Source organism: Podarcis raffonei, chromosome 5 (assembly GCF_027172205.1).
Source record: "Podarcis raffonei isolate rPodRaf1 chromosome 5, rPodRaf1.pri, whole genome shotgun sequence".
Lineage (NCBI taxonomy): Eukaryota > Metazoa > Chordata > Lepidosauria > Squamata > Lacertidae > Podarcis > Podarcis raffonei.
The window spans coordinates 22,607,098-22,623,062 of NC_070606.1; the positions used below are offsets into that span (position 1 = coordinate 22,607,098).

The 15,965-nt window shown below is 43.7% G+C and overlaps 1 protein-coding gene across 1 annotated transcript in view; it reads left to right on the plus strand.

The window, feature by feature from the left end:
- Positions 1-15,965, plus strand: part of SH2D4B (SH2 domain containing 4B) — an 83,510-nt gene that overhangs the window by 43,332 nt on the left and 24,213 nt on the right. The window contains exon 6 of the mRNA XM_053388223.1: positions 687-814. Within this exon, the coding sequence (XP_053244198.1) occupies positions 687-814 (128 nt within the window). The remainder of the gene's footprint in view (positions 1-686; positions 815-15,965) is intronic.

Below are 15,965 nucleotides of genomic sequence, written 5' to 3' on the forward strand. Positions count from 1 at the left end.
AGGATGCCTGAGGCTTATACATGTACAGACCAGTTTTTTTCATGGTTGGACTTGCATCCATTGCCCCACCCACGCTAGCATCCAGGCCCAAGAAGGTAATGCAGCTCTCAGACTGAAAATGTTCCTTGTCGCTGCTGTAGAGGCATGAATGGTGCAAGCAGTGCCCTCCTACATCAGGAGCTCTGGATGGAGAAGATGGGCAAAAGATAAGGTTCTGTTCCACCTCCAGGATGAAAGCCAATAAAACAAACTAAGCCTGGTTTTTCCATAGACTCAGGTTTCTTATCACTTTTCAGGAACTGGGAGAAAAGCCTCAAAACCATTTTAGTGTGCTGCTTCATTGAACCCTGAAAATTACTCTTTGCTTTGTCTCTTCACCTTCTTGAACCCTGGTTGGGTGGCTACTATGGACTTTTGGGTGGCAGCCCCCTGGTTCTGAAATAGCTTTGGCAAAAAGACTTGCCTGGTGCCTTCTTTATGCACCCCCCATGTTTAAGTAATCAAACCTCATGTTTAATTAGCCTGAAGAGTACTATAGAAAGTGGGAAATAGCATTTTCCAAACCATAATTGCCTCATTGACTGGTTAGAAAAGAAATCCCTTTTATTCCATAATGTGCAATTTCATTTCGGCACAGCAATCTCCGTGTGACTTTAACCTCCTTCTTTTCTTTTCATTTAATACAGTAAAGCCTGGGAACGGCCTCTGAGGCCTTTCTCCAGAGAAGTTATTATTCAGTGGTTCAAAGAAGAGCAGCTTCCGCGCCGTGCTGGATTCGAGAGGAACGCTAATACTGTGGCGCCTTGGTTTCATGGTAAAACTGTTATTTGTTGGCGTTCTTAAGGCTGAAGTGCTTTTCTGGGAAGCTTATAGTGGCTGTGGTGGGATGCTCGAGAGGTTTGTTTATTTCCTGGAGGAAGCTATAGCACATGAGACGTGCACAGCCTGAGCCCCAAAACACAGGTGCCTTTTTACAGATAAAAGAAGGGAACAGCTACATCTCTCTCGAAATAGTATTTTGTTAACCTTGTTGATGTTTATTAGCTGGTGCAGTGCAGTGGTCAAAATAGGCATGGGATAAGTGCATCAGTGGAGCCGGTCCAGTGTTTCCACTGTTGTGTCCACACTGTTCCACCACTTTTCCCTGCTGGTAAGCCCAGCAATATGGCTGACAGGTGGCGAGGTGTTCTGTGGTGTCTTCTCCATAGGCATTCCGTGTACCACTTCAGAATGTGCAAACACGTATGAATTAATGCTGTCCTGTACAGGCAACTCCCCATGTACGTGTGTTCGAGGAACATGTGCACATGCATGCGCACACTGCTGCTAACCTGGAAGTGGCATGAAAGGGTGCAAAAATGGCGCAAAAATAGCATCTAGAAATCCCATGAGCCTTTGCAAATATAAGCACCGACTTTGAGGCCTGTGCAAAGTTGGAGTTTGAACAAGGAGGGTTGAAGGGAGGGATTGTCATGGAGTTTAGTTTTTTTAAAGGATTTTTCAAGGGTTTCCAGGGGTATAGAGGGTGTTTGCAGGCTTTTTCAATGGCGTTTCCAAAAGATGCGATTTCACTTAAACGTGCAGTGCTTTGGAATATGACGCTTGCATAAATGGGGAGTTGCCCGTACTGTACTGCACGTAGAAAACTAGCACGTTAGGGAGAAAGCTAGGCTAAATCCTTTCTCCATGACATCTAAAGTTCCGTGTGCAGGGACTATTTATATAAAGGAAATTTCAGGCATGTGGACTTTTACCTGCTGTCTTAGGTAGTACAGTCCAGTGAGCAATGGGTTGACCTCTGAGCTTGGAAGCTGACAGCTTTCTGGTTCTTAATCTCACTTTAGCTATAAGCTCTCTAGGTGATCTCGGGCTTGCCATTTTCTGGCATTGTCTTAGTCCTCTGGTCTGCTCATAATAATGATAATGATACCACTGGCCTGCCTTACAAGGCTGTTGTATTGCTAAGGTGTTAAAGGTTAAATATTCAATAGTCACAAAGTGCTAAGAATGACTGTCATTATATGATTGTTCCGTTGCTTTTCTTTCTCCCTAATATTGTAGCTCGCAGTGCTGCAACTCTTGCATTTTTGTTGTTGTCTTGATTAATTACTGCCTTGGTTCCAGTGACAAAGGTCCATGCAAGCCAGCCTTTTGGTGGAAGGAAACATAACCTGCCTCAAACTGAACTGAAGAAATCTGAGGGAAAAAATATATTTTAATGAATAAAAAATGCTTTCAGAATGCTATAAATTCTGGTCCTAAAAATCTAGCCTAAAACATTTAGTCTTATTTAGAACTGTGCCAAATATTTATCAGCTTCACTTTTCAAGCAGTATCAAACAATTTTGATCTGGTAGAAATTTTCTATTAAAAAAATACTTTGGTTGTGCAAATAATTACCCTTTTCAGTGATATCTTTGCAGCTTGGTGGTTGTTGCTTTGATTGCCTTCTTTGCATGCTAGGCAGGGCCATCCCTACCATTAGGCATGAGGCAACTGCCTCAGGTGGCAGATCCAGTGTGGGAAGGAGCAGCAGCATTCACTTTTATCTCTGCCCCGCTTCTCCTAAGTCCCCTATTCTGGTCTGCTGCCTCAGATGTGGTAGAGGATGCTACACCTGTCAGCAGTCTCAAAGTGAAGATTTAGCTGCCAGTCTGGTGGGCTTCTGTGTGTGCAATGGGGAAAGGGGTATCATCTTGTCTTGGGCTGGTCAGAGGCTGCTTCTTCCTCCCATTCTGTATGAATTATTTTGGTAATCCCACCCATCCAAGGATCCCAATGTAAACAGAGAAGTGTCTATTCTGTGTGGCCAGTCAGATTTGCCTATCTGATGTCGTCATTGATAGCAAGTGATTGTGCAAGGAAAAGTAAGAACACCAATAAGCAAGTAACAGCAACAAAAGATGAGTAGTTTTAGCTTTCTTGTGGTTTTATTGGATTCGAGGACAGATCTGTGCAGGCAGTGTAGGGTCAGGCCTACTGACAGGCAGAAAGCATTGACAACACGGCCTGGGTGAAATCCCTTTGCTCATGAAACTGCTGAGTGGTCTGAGAAGATCTGTAGAGCACTTGACATAAAATATCAGCTGCTTCTGATGACCACTTGAGCTGCTCAGCTGCCATCGACTGCACACCACTTTTTTGCCTCTGTCTCAGCAAAGCGCGAGAAATTCCTTAATACAAGGACTGAATCTGGCCGCTGCTGCGTTCTGGCTGAAATGAAGCCCTTTGGAACCAAGCCTACGTTGGTGAGGAAAGTGTAGTTGAATAGTACTCTTTGAGTATCTTTGCCTCTTCCCACCCCCCGCCCTGCAGAAAAGCAAGATTTAAGTATATATAATGGATGAACTATTCAGTCAATAGGTTGTTGTATTAGAAATAATGGTAAACCTGCTCACATTCACACGCAAAGTGCTTTGTGAGGTAATGCTGCATTCGTTGAATTTTATTTTATTTATTCGTTGCATTTATAGGCAGCTCAGTTGGTTAGAGTGTGAAACTGACAATGTCAAGGTAGTGGGTCCAATCCCCATTTGGGACACCTGCATGTTCCTGTGTTGTAGGGAGATGGACTAGATGACCCTCGGGGTCCCTCCCAACTCTACAATTCTATGATTCTGACTTTTTCTCCAAAGGAGCTCAAGATGGTGCGAATGGCAAAGCTCTGTTCACTGTGGGGATGGAAATTGTGGTTTGGGCATGCCTGTAAACCTTGATTACAAGGGGGAAGATATTATTGCAGGGCCAATGGGAATCAGTAGGATTGTTCCAGTTGACCTGGAGGGGCTTTGAATGGAGGCTGACTGAACTGGTGTGAACAGCAGGAAATACTTGAATCAAAAGCCCCTTTGTGCGGTGTCACAAATCGCTGACATATCTTTGATAAAATAAAATAGAAGAAAATTCACCTCCATGTATCTGGGTTCGTGAAAAAGAAAAGAAAAATAGAAGAGGTCTGAGTGTTTACAAGATGCCAAAGAAAGTCAATTTCTATGTGATTTAAATTCAAGCTAGTCATTACACAGAGTGAATAGTACAGATAAAAGGGCTGTATTGTTATGATAAAATGAATGGAGGCAGAACAAGCTTCCTAAACTTGAAATAATATTTAGCGGGGTTGGCTAAAACACACAATTATTAAAAAAATTCGGAGGAGATTGTCTGATATAAGGATTCCCTCCCTTTCTTTCCATAAGCCCTATCAAGGTGTAGAGGTCCTACTCACTGAAATAGATTTGCACAGGCTTAGTGGGTTATACCTTAAATGCCCAGTGTCATGAGTGAGATGATGCAGTTGTCCAAGGACACATTTAGAGTACTGGTGGAGTGGTTACAGTGTTGGAACAGGGACACGTGAATTCAAATCCTGGCCAACAAGCTCATTCAAAAAGAGTGATCATGACCCAACTGCAGTCTTTTAACTTAAACTCTCTCTCAGGTTTGTTGTGAGGATACCGTGGGATAACTTCCTATGGGTCCTCCTCTGCTGCTTGGAGAACAAAGAGGAAAATGATTTTCTAGATACATCTCAGTCGGGGTTTAGACCTAGTTTTGGCACAGAAAGTGCTTTGGTCCCCTTGTATGATGACCTCTGTTGGGGGAGAGATGGGTGAAATGTGTCACTGTTAATTCTCCTTGACCTCTCAGCAACTTTTGATACCATCAACCAAGGTATCATTCTGGAGCCGCTGTCCAGGTGGGTGGCACCGCTTTGTGGTGGTTCTGTTCTTACTTGGATGGTCATTACCAGAGGGTGATGCTTGGGGGAGTGAGAGCTTTTTGGCCCCAGATAAGACTGAGGCACTCTTAGTGGAAGGCACCCTAGACTCAATGAATGGGAGGTTTCTGTTCTTGATGGAGTTACACTCCCTCTGAAGGAGCGGCTACACAGCTTGGGGGTACTGAATCTGTTGCTATCACTTAGGTGCCATGGGCTGCCTTCTATCACTTTTCACTAGTGGACCAACTACATCCCTGTCTGGAAGGCCTAACTTCTGCCTTCAGTGCTCTGGTAGCCTCTACGCTAGATTACTGCAATGTGTTATATGTGAAGCTGCCTCTGAAGTTAGTTTAGAACTTCAGCTGGTGTAGAATTCAGTGGCCAAGCTGCTTACCGGGGCAAGATGCTTTGAGTATATACTGGCCCAACTGCACTGGCTGCCAATTAGTTTCCTGGCCCAGTTCAAAGTGTTGGTTTTGACCTGTAAAGCCTCAGATGGTTCAGGACTGCAGTACTTCAAGGACTGCCTCTCTCCATATGAACCCAGACCCTGCAAGCATCATCAGAGCCTTCTTTGTGTGCCTCCTCCATGAGAGGTCTAGAGGGTGGCAACATGAGAACAGGCCTTTGCTGCAGTGGCTCCCTGTTTGTGGAACGCTCTCCCTAAGGAGGCCCACCTGGCGCTTTCATTACATATCTATAGGCGCTAGAAGAAAATGTTTCTCTTCTCCCAAGCCTTTGACTAATAAAACAAGCTGGCCTTTTAATCTCTCTCTCTGGGGATATTGTCATTGTTTGTTACTAAGTTATGTATTTTTGTGTCTTTATATTGTAATTTGTCCTGTGATCTTTGAATGAAGGTCAGCTTAGAAATTTAATTAATAAACAATGGGCAGGGGATCACCTAAGAATGATAAGTAAGCCATTCCATTCAGAGGAAGAGTGAAATATAAGAGGAATCAACTAAAGCTCAGTCTAGCCTTCTTCAGGCATTACTCAAGTGCACAACCTAACCATGAGCAGGGGGAACAGATACGAGTGAACTAAGTTCCTATCTCCATCTGTGTGAGTTGTAAGACAAACATATGTAGGACAGAGCCTCCTGTACCCATGGAGATTTAGAATCCCGGAAGAATATTACACATGCTAGACATTCTAGAACAGTTGGGGGTATTATTTCCTTAAGGACCATTGTGTTGCATCATCATGAAGCTGAAGCAGAACAAGGGCAATGCTTCCTTGCTCTCACTGGTTTTGCCTCCAGTCGTGTGAGAGCAGAATGCTAGACTTGATGGGCCATTGCTTTGATCTAGCAGGACTCTTCTTACATTCTGGAGCTGCTGAGTTAAAAATATATATAGAGAGAGAAATGGGACCCAGCAGAAACAGGGAATGTATTTGCTGCCACAGTAAATGGGATGAGAACGTTTCTGGTGCCAATCAGGGGGCCGGGAGTGGGAGAAGAAAAATGAGGCAATCTGCAGAGGGCATGAGAAAATCAAGCAGTGCTTGGGGGCTGAGGGCTTACTGGAAAAACTGTAGTGGCTGTTTCTTTTCTTGCTTTTCTCTGGCTGTTTTAAGGTGGCCACATGGGCCACCGTGTTCACCACAGATGTCTCTGAAATTATGTTTTGTCACAAGTTAGTGCCTTTCTGAATGAGGGATCTGGGGGATCTGGCTGTGTTATGTAATTTTGTTTCTCAGCATCCCAGATGCGGCATTGCAAAATCATGGACAAATCACATCAGCTGTGTCAGACAATTGGATTAAACATCAGTGTGGGGAAATGAGGCTGACGACTCGATGGCAAGGGCATGGAGGAAACAAACCTGACATGAACAGCCGCATAACTGAAACTGCGCAAATGTATTTTCAGTGTGTGCCATGAAGAAAAAGCGAGGCACTTTTGGACACTTAGGAAAATGTAAGTGAAATGAAGTAAACAGGTTCAGCTACACCGTAGCTGCAGTACTCTTGAGGTGAACGATTAGACAAAAATAAGGAAGCCTTTGGTCGAGGGTTCCAGCATGCATTTGTAATCAGTGCCTCTGTGGTTGTAGAATACTTGCATTAATGTTTGGTGGCGTACAAGACTGTCTCCAGGTGATTATGGCTGTTTTTCAAGGTCAGTCAGTCTTCAGCAGTACCAAGGGGGGAAAAGTTGATTGCCTTGTTGACTCCAATTCACCTCCCCTGGGAAGCCACTGTGGTGGTTATTTCCCTCCTTTGTTCTCACAAATAATTTGATCCTTTGTACAACATGTCACCTCACTTTAGTTTTTAATAATTGTTGAGAAGGCTGCCCGTCCTTTTGAAGGCCTTGTGATTGTCATTCTAGGGCCATTGTAGTTGAGAAGTGTCTGCACCAAGACGTTATTAGCAAACACGATAAATGTTTTAGAGCCGTGGCCTCCTGGAGGAAGAAAGAAGAGTATCTAAGGGAGGTAACATGATCTGGGGCATATGGCAAGGAGAAAGGAAGCGAAAAAGGCCAGCACTGCTGTTGCTCTGAAACCGGAGAGCCAGAGGGCTGAATAATTCATGCCGACGGTCTAATTGTCAGTGTGGAAATAGGCCTTGCTAACCCTCCACAATGCACCGAACATCTTTCCTTTGTATTTAACTGGGAGTCAAGTGCTTATGCACCAAGGCTGTAGATGATGGATGGAAAAAAGATTGCTTTATTGGAGAGCTGCTACTGATTCAAAAGAGGGGGGAAATGTGATTACATCAGGTGCTAGCACAGATGTGGAAACAGACTTGCTTGCTGAAGCATGATGAAGGCTTAAGAAATAGAAGCAGCCCCCTGTACCTTGGATACGAGTTGCCCTGGGCATGACAATGCTCAGTATTAATGTAAAATTTTAATCTAATCTTGAGGCTTAAGCAATGAAAGACCATCCATGTCCCTAATTAAGGATGTGCACCAATGCCAGGGCATGTGGATTTGCAGGTGTTTTTGCTTTTTATTCCTGTTTTGTTCTCGTCTGACTGTTGATGAATCCTAGCAACTGCTAATTAACATGTCCAAGAACTTCTCTTTGTGTACAGAAATGGAAGGCAGCAATAGCCAGTAATGGACTACTCTATTGTAGGCTAGTTAAGTGTGTGTGTGTTTTGGGGGGAGGGTGTTTCCAGACATTTCTGAGTCTGATGAGTGGAGCATGATAGCAAAAGTCAGGCCAGGCCAGAATCCCACACGTATACTTTTGCAGGACCACTTATCTCCCCCCAAAAGGGTGTGTGTAGAATATTGGTGGCTTTCAAGGGGTGGGATGTGGGTATATCTTTCAAGAAGAGGTGGCTGAGTTTTTAAAACAAAAAGCTCCACTCACCAGTCCAGTGGTGACACAGATAACTACACTCACTGGCACTATCCTCAGTGCTGCCACTGACATGCATCCATACGGAATGGTACTGGCATGATTAAAGATGATGTAAGGAAGTTCAGGGGCACAAATCTGGAGTTCTGCTTACCACCACTGCTGCCTGGCCATGAGGGCTGTTCAGAAAAGCTTCTTTCCTTTCATTTTAAGCTCCACCGCTTGATTATGACCTCTCCTGCACGCGAAGACAGTTTTCAGTGGATTGAGTGGCCAAACCAATAGTGGCTCCAAAGGTCAAGAAGGTGCTTTCTGCACCTGCTGTAGAGGGAGGTGCGGGGCAGATGGGGTTCATCAACCTGGGAAAGTAGCCCATCTAGGAGAAGGAAAACTCTGGTCCTAAACGTCTGCTGCCTTGTAGGGTATCCTTAGGAGAAGAAAAGACTAAAGAGTAAACCCTACAAAAATCAGGAGTGGACTCCCTAAGATGATTGGATGGTGCCTTTCAGCAACACCTGCAGCCACACTGGTGCCAATGTATTGCTCTGCTTTCCTTTGGACCCAAAGGCCAAGAAGGGGGTCTTGTCGTCTGGGCAGCCCAGGACCTCCATACACACTGCCCAGGCTTGTGCCCCAGGGAAGTCACTTCAGTGCTGCTAACACAGTGTTTTGGCTTCACCCCTAGAGGCACACTCCCTTGTCTCTTGAGACAGACGGATGCCAACAACAGCTTCATTATCCAATGCTTTCATGTCATCAAGATTGCTGTATGATGCTTACTATTATTTATAGTTATGCTGGGACAGCTTTCAATACCTTTTCCCAACATACCCTAGCAGGGCAAACCTATATCTCTGGGAACTTATGTCTCTGAACTGCAGCTCTCAGCATCCCTTACCATTGGTCATGCTGTCTGGGGCTGATGACAGCTGGACTCCAACATCAGGAGGGCTGCAGGTCCCTCATCCCTGCTATGCATGTGTACTCAGAAAATCCCATTGAGTGCTACAGTTTCAGCCTAAAGAACACTTCCTTCTTTAGATGAATTTCATGTTCAATACTATTTATTTATTTTATGAATCACTTCCTGTGAAATATTCTGAAGTGAATTAACAATAAAGCATTTATAAATTCATTTTCTGGCCAATGTAGATAAAGACAAATTCCATTTAAGAGCTATTTCAAAATAACTTTAAATGGGTTAGTAGATGACTATCTGATAATTAATCCAATGTTTTGACTCTCACTCGTATTAAATATTTCTTACATAGATTTTGGCTCAAGCTCAATGTTTGCATAAAACTACTAATGGAATTGGACACAATGCTCACTGAAAATAGATTCCACAGCACACATTTTAAGTCTAACATGTGATCAGAACTTGGAAAAATGACTTGGCTTTCTTCATCTCACTCTCATGCCTCGGGGAATTTCCCTTATAGAGGAGTACAAAAGAACTGATCCCAAATCAGGAACCAGGTGGATCCACTTTGGATAGATTTGGGTCTTGTCTGAGCTGAAGTGGGATCTCTCCAAAGCACCACAAATTGAAATAGGGATTTTTAAAGTCCTTTGGGGTGCTTTGGAAGTTTGCATATAACTCTTTTATATGTGTCATTATATTGCAAATTGTTTTGTGATGCCTCATGGGAAGCCATTCATAAAAGAAATAAAGAAATTGAAAAGAAATACTGCAAATATAATGGTAAAAGTACCGACGCTACAGGTAACTTTTTTGCAGACGACCTTCCTACTGACCTACCTCCATAAGACTACATCCTTATCGATTTCAGCCTCTAGATGGAAGTTGCTGAAGCTGTCAATCTGAAGTTTCTTTTGGAACTACAATATTTTTGAGGCTTGACAAGGCAAAATTATGCTCACGAACGGGCTCTCAATGGGGTCGCTTGCACTCTGCAATCATGCCAAGGGAAAGCACGTGGTTACAGAGAAATATGTAGAGAGATCAGACTGCAAAATGTTGTCACTCAGGAAGCAGTGGGAGACTATACTTAACCTACTGACATTACAATGGAGAAATAGCAGAAGGATTATTAGGAAATAAAAAGCAGGCTTTGGGGGGTAGGTTTCTATTAGCTGTTTTGTACACATATAAAAACATGTGAGTTTATTTATGTGGACCAAAGGGGTCAGGTAAGAAAACATAAGCCTGTGGTGAATATAAATTAAGGCACTTTCTTTGTAGCCTCTCTCAGACGCTCGAGAAAGACTTTAGCCCCATTTCCATCCTTAGCAGTTATATGGCTTGCATGTTTACCTACAGTAAAAGCTTATGCGACACAAGCTATCTCTTATTATTATTATTATTATTATTATTATTATTATTATTATTATTTTAAACCCACATACATTCCCAGGTGCATACAGTTCTGAAGGATGTAGATTATGCAGGTGCAGGGAATTTCAGGCTCCACCCCCACCCACCCCCACCAGGCAGATGAACAACAACAATGGGATGTGCAGAGACAAATTCCAGAGCCCTGGTGTGTCCCTCTCCCCACCTATCCTGTAAAAGTAGTCCAGAAGAATCCCATGGTATCAGAAGCTGCTGAGAGGTACAGGAGAAACAACAGGTCACAGATCCCTTGTCTTTGAGCATAGGTTGTCTTCCAGAGTGACTGAGTTTCAGTGCTGAAAGTTTGCCCAAACTCTTCAGCTGGCGCTTTTGTGGGCTGGCACTCCTCCCTGCCCACTGCTGATCTGTTGATGTAGGTGTTGGAAAAACGTCCTGGGGGTGCCTGCAAGCCCCCCAAACTCTGAACATCCTCCAGTCCACACAGCTCTGGAAAAGGCATTTCCCCTCGTCTGCAGTGTGCTCAGCGACATATACCAGCTGGTATATGCACACTAATCTTCTGGCATAACGCAGCAAGAAGAGTGAGACATCGTAGATCTAATCTTCTACAGTCATACCTCATGTTACGTCCGCTTCATGTTACGTTCTTTCAGGTTATGTCCTGCGGCAACCCGGAAGTACCGGAAAGGGTTACTTCCGGGTTTCACCGCTCGCGCATGCGCGGAAGTGCATGTCATGCGCAGAAGTGGCAAATCGCAACCCGCGCGTGCGCAGACGCTCCGCTGCGGTTGCGCTCTTTTCATTTTGCGAACGGGCCTCCAGAACAGATCCAGTTCGCAACCAGAGGTACCACTGTATTTATTTAGACACTATGTATAGACAAAAGCATAACGGCGTCCGTTCTCTCCAGCTCCGAGAGAACAAACAGAACAAGTAAAAGTGAAAGTACATTATGGCGGAAGAAATAAGAGTGTCTTCCGTTTCCCACACTCTTCCCAGACAGGCATGTGATTTACAACAATCTCATCTGCAGCATCAGAGGAGTGAAATTGCTAACAGGAGGTCCCCTTTGGATGGTGGGGTTCAGCTTGCTGCCTGTGGAAGGGGATTCTACCCGCTCACATAATTGGCCAATTGCGAGCAAGCAAGGGGGCAGGCTGCTCCCGGGGGGCAGACCCAACTGGGCCTGCGGGCTTCGCTTGGGTCCATGCCCTGGGAATAAAAGGGACCTGTAGCCTACCTTCATGGGGGGAAACAATGTGAATCATGGGGACTTGAAAGAGTATATTCCTTTGCTATCAGCTTTCCTTCTCCCAGCATTACCGTGCCTAGTTACCACTTCCTTAGTGTTAAAAAGACAAACCTTTATTCGAGCACCCATTAAATAAAATCAATATATAAATGCATCAGAAGCAACTAGACAAATATTAAGTTCACTTTGTTAATTAGAAAGTTCTCACTTGAGCTTAAGCAATTTACAAGGGGGGGGGGAGGGAATCGTTCAAATTCCCTGGAGCTATTTAATCTTTAATTGAAATGTGGGTTTCTAAGGAAAAAAATTATTTCCAACTTGTGTGCTTTTAATGTGCCTGTTTGGGCGGGGGGGGGGACCCCTCTGTGAAGGTATAACATTCCGTTTGTGGTGGATTTTGGACTTGTTTCATTGACACAAAACAACTGATCCAAAAAGAGATACCATGTATTTGTATGTGGCAAATATGAATTCATATATCACAAAGAATTAGTAGAAGTGCACTGATATTTGGTTAGGTTTGGTGGCAGTTCCCTGTTGATTGCACTTTCTACACTGTGACTACTGTAGCACTGAGACTTAAGGCTTTGCTTCTTAGGATGGCTTTAAAGAGAATTGTGATTTTAATTTGTTCTGGTTTCAAAGTCCTCTTATTCCTTGGCTTCGTAGTTGAGTATAGACCGTAATTTGCAATGCGTCGTAAATATATATTTTAGTAACGCTGCTCAATAAGCTGCAAAGAATGATACCCGCCTGCCCCCCAGTTGGGCAGCATACAAAATTAATACCCTATTTTAAACAACAGTTTTCTTTTGCAGCACTGTCACTGAAATTAAATAATTCAGATTAAGTGGTTCACGGGCACTAGACGAGGTGCTTTGAATCTGAGCTACGATCAGAAATCTGTTGGAAGGCATTAGGAAACCAGTTCCGATTCGGATGCATTGTTGGAAAAGGCTGGTTCCTTGGCCATCAGGGATGATGGCAAACTGAGAAGCAGGTGAGCAGGCAAACAGGGAAGTGGAGACAGGCAGCTTGGGAGCAACTCCGAGAAACGAGTTGGTTACTAATCTCTTTTGTTTTGTTACTGCAGCAGCCTCGGAGGGCTTCCAGACCATTGCAATTTGGGACAGGGGGTGAGAGTCAGTCACATTCTGGCAAATTCAGGTTGCACAATTAAAGCTGATTTAGTGCTCTTGTGCAAAAACCTGCTCCCCCCCCCCCTGCTTTATGCAATAAGGAAAATGGTGGGGATATGTACCAGATAGTGTGGGATAGTAATTGCTTGACACAAGACTATCTAACCTTCATCTGAGGTCCTTTCTCCAGCTCTCTCCTCTGAGAGGAGGCTTGGAGGCTGATGACAAGGGGATGTGGCCTTCTCAGTTGTGGCTCCCCATCTGGCTCTCCCCAGCGAGAATCACCTGGTGTTTTCAGTGACATCTTTTCAGTGCTGGTAAAGTCTTACCTGTTCCCCCAGGCCTTTGATGGACTGAGATGGTTCTGTTTTATTGTGCTGCCGAAGCTTCTTATGGCATTTTACATGTTGTATGAAAAAGGAGGATTTTACCTTAGGCCTCTTCACATGTATTCTGCAGTGGTACCATTCCAAAGGAGCTGCCCTATACATTTTTCCTGAATATCTGAGATGGCTCTTTATGTCCTGTTTTTTATTTTAAAGGATTCTCAGGTGCTGCTGTGTATGTCCTGCCTTCAGTATTTGGGCTCATTTGCCATCTCTCTGACACACAGGCCAAGCCTAGCTTTAACTGGCTTCTACAGCAAACAGTTATTTTCACATTAGCAACAAATTGCAATTAGGGCAGGCGAGACACAGTTCAATATGAGTTGCCACCAAAAGGAAAGCAGTGAAGGCTGAGAGAGAGAGGGAGAGAGGGAGAGAGAGGGAGAGAGAGAGATCAGCATCTCTAGTAAATTAGTAACTTCTCAATGACAGTAATACAATGTTTGGTCTTCTTTCAGGCTGCCCAATTAACCTTTTTGACTATTCAATACACAAAAGCCGGACCAATCATTTTACTCGTCCATCATTAAATAATTGAAATCATGTCAAAGATGGTGTATCAATGAAGAACTGAAGTTGTTGACAAAACATTTACGATCTGTTGATGGTGAATTTGAGACAGAGATGAAATGAAGCTGATCAAATCAATAATGGCCCTTCGATACTTGTTGATTATTGATTGTGGTCATTGGTTTAAGACCAACAAAAGGACAGACTGCTTCACGTAAAGTGTTTCTAACATATGGAATTATTACATTCAAGAACTGTTGATGGCCTCTTGCTTCAAAGGCTTTTGAAAAGTGATTAAATTTATGCAATGCTTTTTTCTGGGGGGACGCAGGGGTATACATACCCCTAAACATTTTGTGAATCTAAGTTTGGCCTCATTGAGAGGCAGTATTTCAATATGAGTAGGAAAATGAGAGTACCCCTATTTATTTATTTTTAGAAAAAGAACACTGAATTTATTTATGGCAGATCTAGGTCCAAGAGATGGGATCTTTCCCCCCTTTTTAGGACTTCTCATTTATACTAACTTTCAAAACATTTCAACATGAGAATCAGTTCAACCAAAGGCATTTGGTGCAGATTCAAGCAGAATGCTGAGCAGACATCTAAACAGAGTCTTATTAATTCAGAATTGCACAACCTACTAGTAACTACTGGAAAAGGGTCAAAACTCAGAGAGCAAAATTGGTGAGACCCCTTGGGGATTCTCTCAAATTCCATGGAAGGCCTTGTAGACGAAAAGATCAATGAGTCAATATGCAATGACTCAGCCTATGTCACAAAATTCATAGTTCTTTGAGTTAATTCATCATGGTGCAGCACTGCTGAGCAATAATGCAACCCTGCAGTGTTAGGAGACAGCTGCTGTGACATACATTCGTAATACATTAATATGTCCCAGAGTATTCCCCCCCTCCCGAAGTGTACTGCACTCAGCAGGGTTTCCTAGATGAAACTTCTCAGAGTTTTTGAGAGTTAAGGTTGTGGTTTGGATAAATTTGGCTCACGGCTGAGGAGACTGTCGTTCATCACAGTGCACGGTAATATTTGGAGGCGCTTGGTGATAACGAGAGGACCAATTGCATTTGTATATAGTTTAACCTGATGGGTCATGTTTATAATCCAGGCCTGCAGCATTCATATGAAGAGAACTATTGAAAACAAGCCCCAAGGGGTGTGGGGGTGGCAATACATGGACACACTATTTCAGATTTCCAATTGTCTTACAATGTCTCTTTAGGTTTTATCTATTAATATTTACTTGTTTAATTATTTTCTTTACTATGAATTGTACCCCAAAGTGGCACAAAGAGAAGGCGGCTTGTGAAAACAACCTTTCTTTTCCTTTACTCCTGCAGCCTCCTGTACTCACACTCACACTCACACCCACACCCCAAAACCCTCTCCAGATAGTATTCCCTATCCAAGAGAGGGAGGTGTATCATATAAAGCTGCATTGTAAGAGGGGAATTACCCAAAACTGGATGGAGGGATCTTCTTTCTGGTTCAAAATCCTTTTGCTCAATTTGGGGGGGGGGATTTTTCCTTCCTACTGCAGTCCTGTACCACACAACTCCCATTGTTCAGGTATAGATGCTGTGCATGTGTCTCTCTATAGGGGGGTAGTCAAAGAAGCAACATTTATGATTTAATTATGTCTGTCCTGAATTTCCCACCATCATGCAACCCTGATAGTAGCTTTGCAGATCTTGAACTGCAGCGCTCTAGTGTTTGTATGCCCACTTGTGACAGAGCAATCCTAAACATGAACATCAGAAGGGAGTCCCCATGCATTCAGTTGCACACTTTCCTGGGAATAGGTCTGATTGTCTGCTAAGATCAGCTTTCCAATATACCTCTTTGTGATGCAGTCTTAGGTACCACACCCAGAACACACAATTCATAGAACCGTAGAGATGGAAGTGTTTGCTAATACCGGGGGCTGATGTTGCATTCCTCTTTTGTACCCGCAAAATATATCTTCCAACATTCCACCAATGAAACTAGGGACGCTCCCTTGCATGAGAGCATGAGGTGGGGTGGGGGCTAGCAAATGCCAAATCAGGGGAAATACAATCCAGATCCAAGAAGATCTACTAGATCAGGATTCCTCAACCTCGGCCCTCCAGATGTTTTGAGACTACAATTCCCTTCATCTCTGGCCACTGGCCCTGCTAGCTATGGATCATGGGAGTTGTAGGCCAAAAACATCTGGAGCGCCAAGGTTGAGGAAGCCTGGACTAGATCTACCCCATGCCTTGGAGGAAACAACTGCAGCATGTCCACACACTTAGGGTTATATAGCAGGGATACTAAAG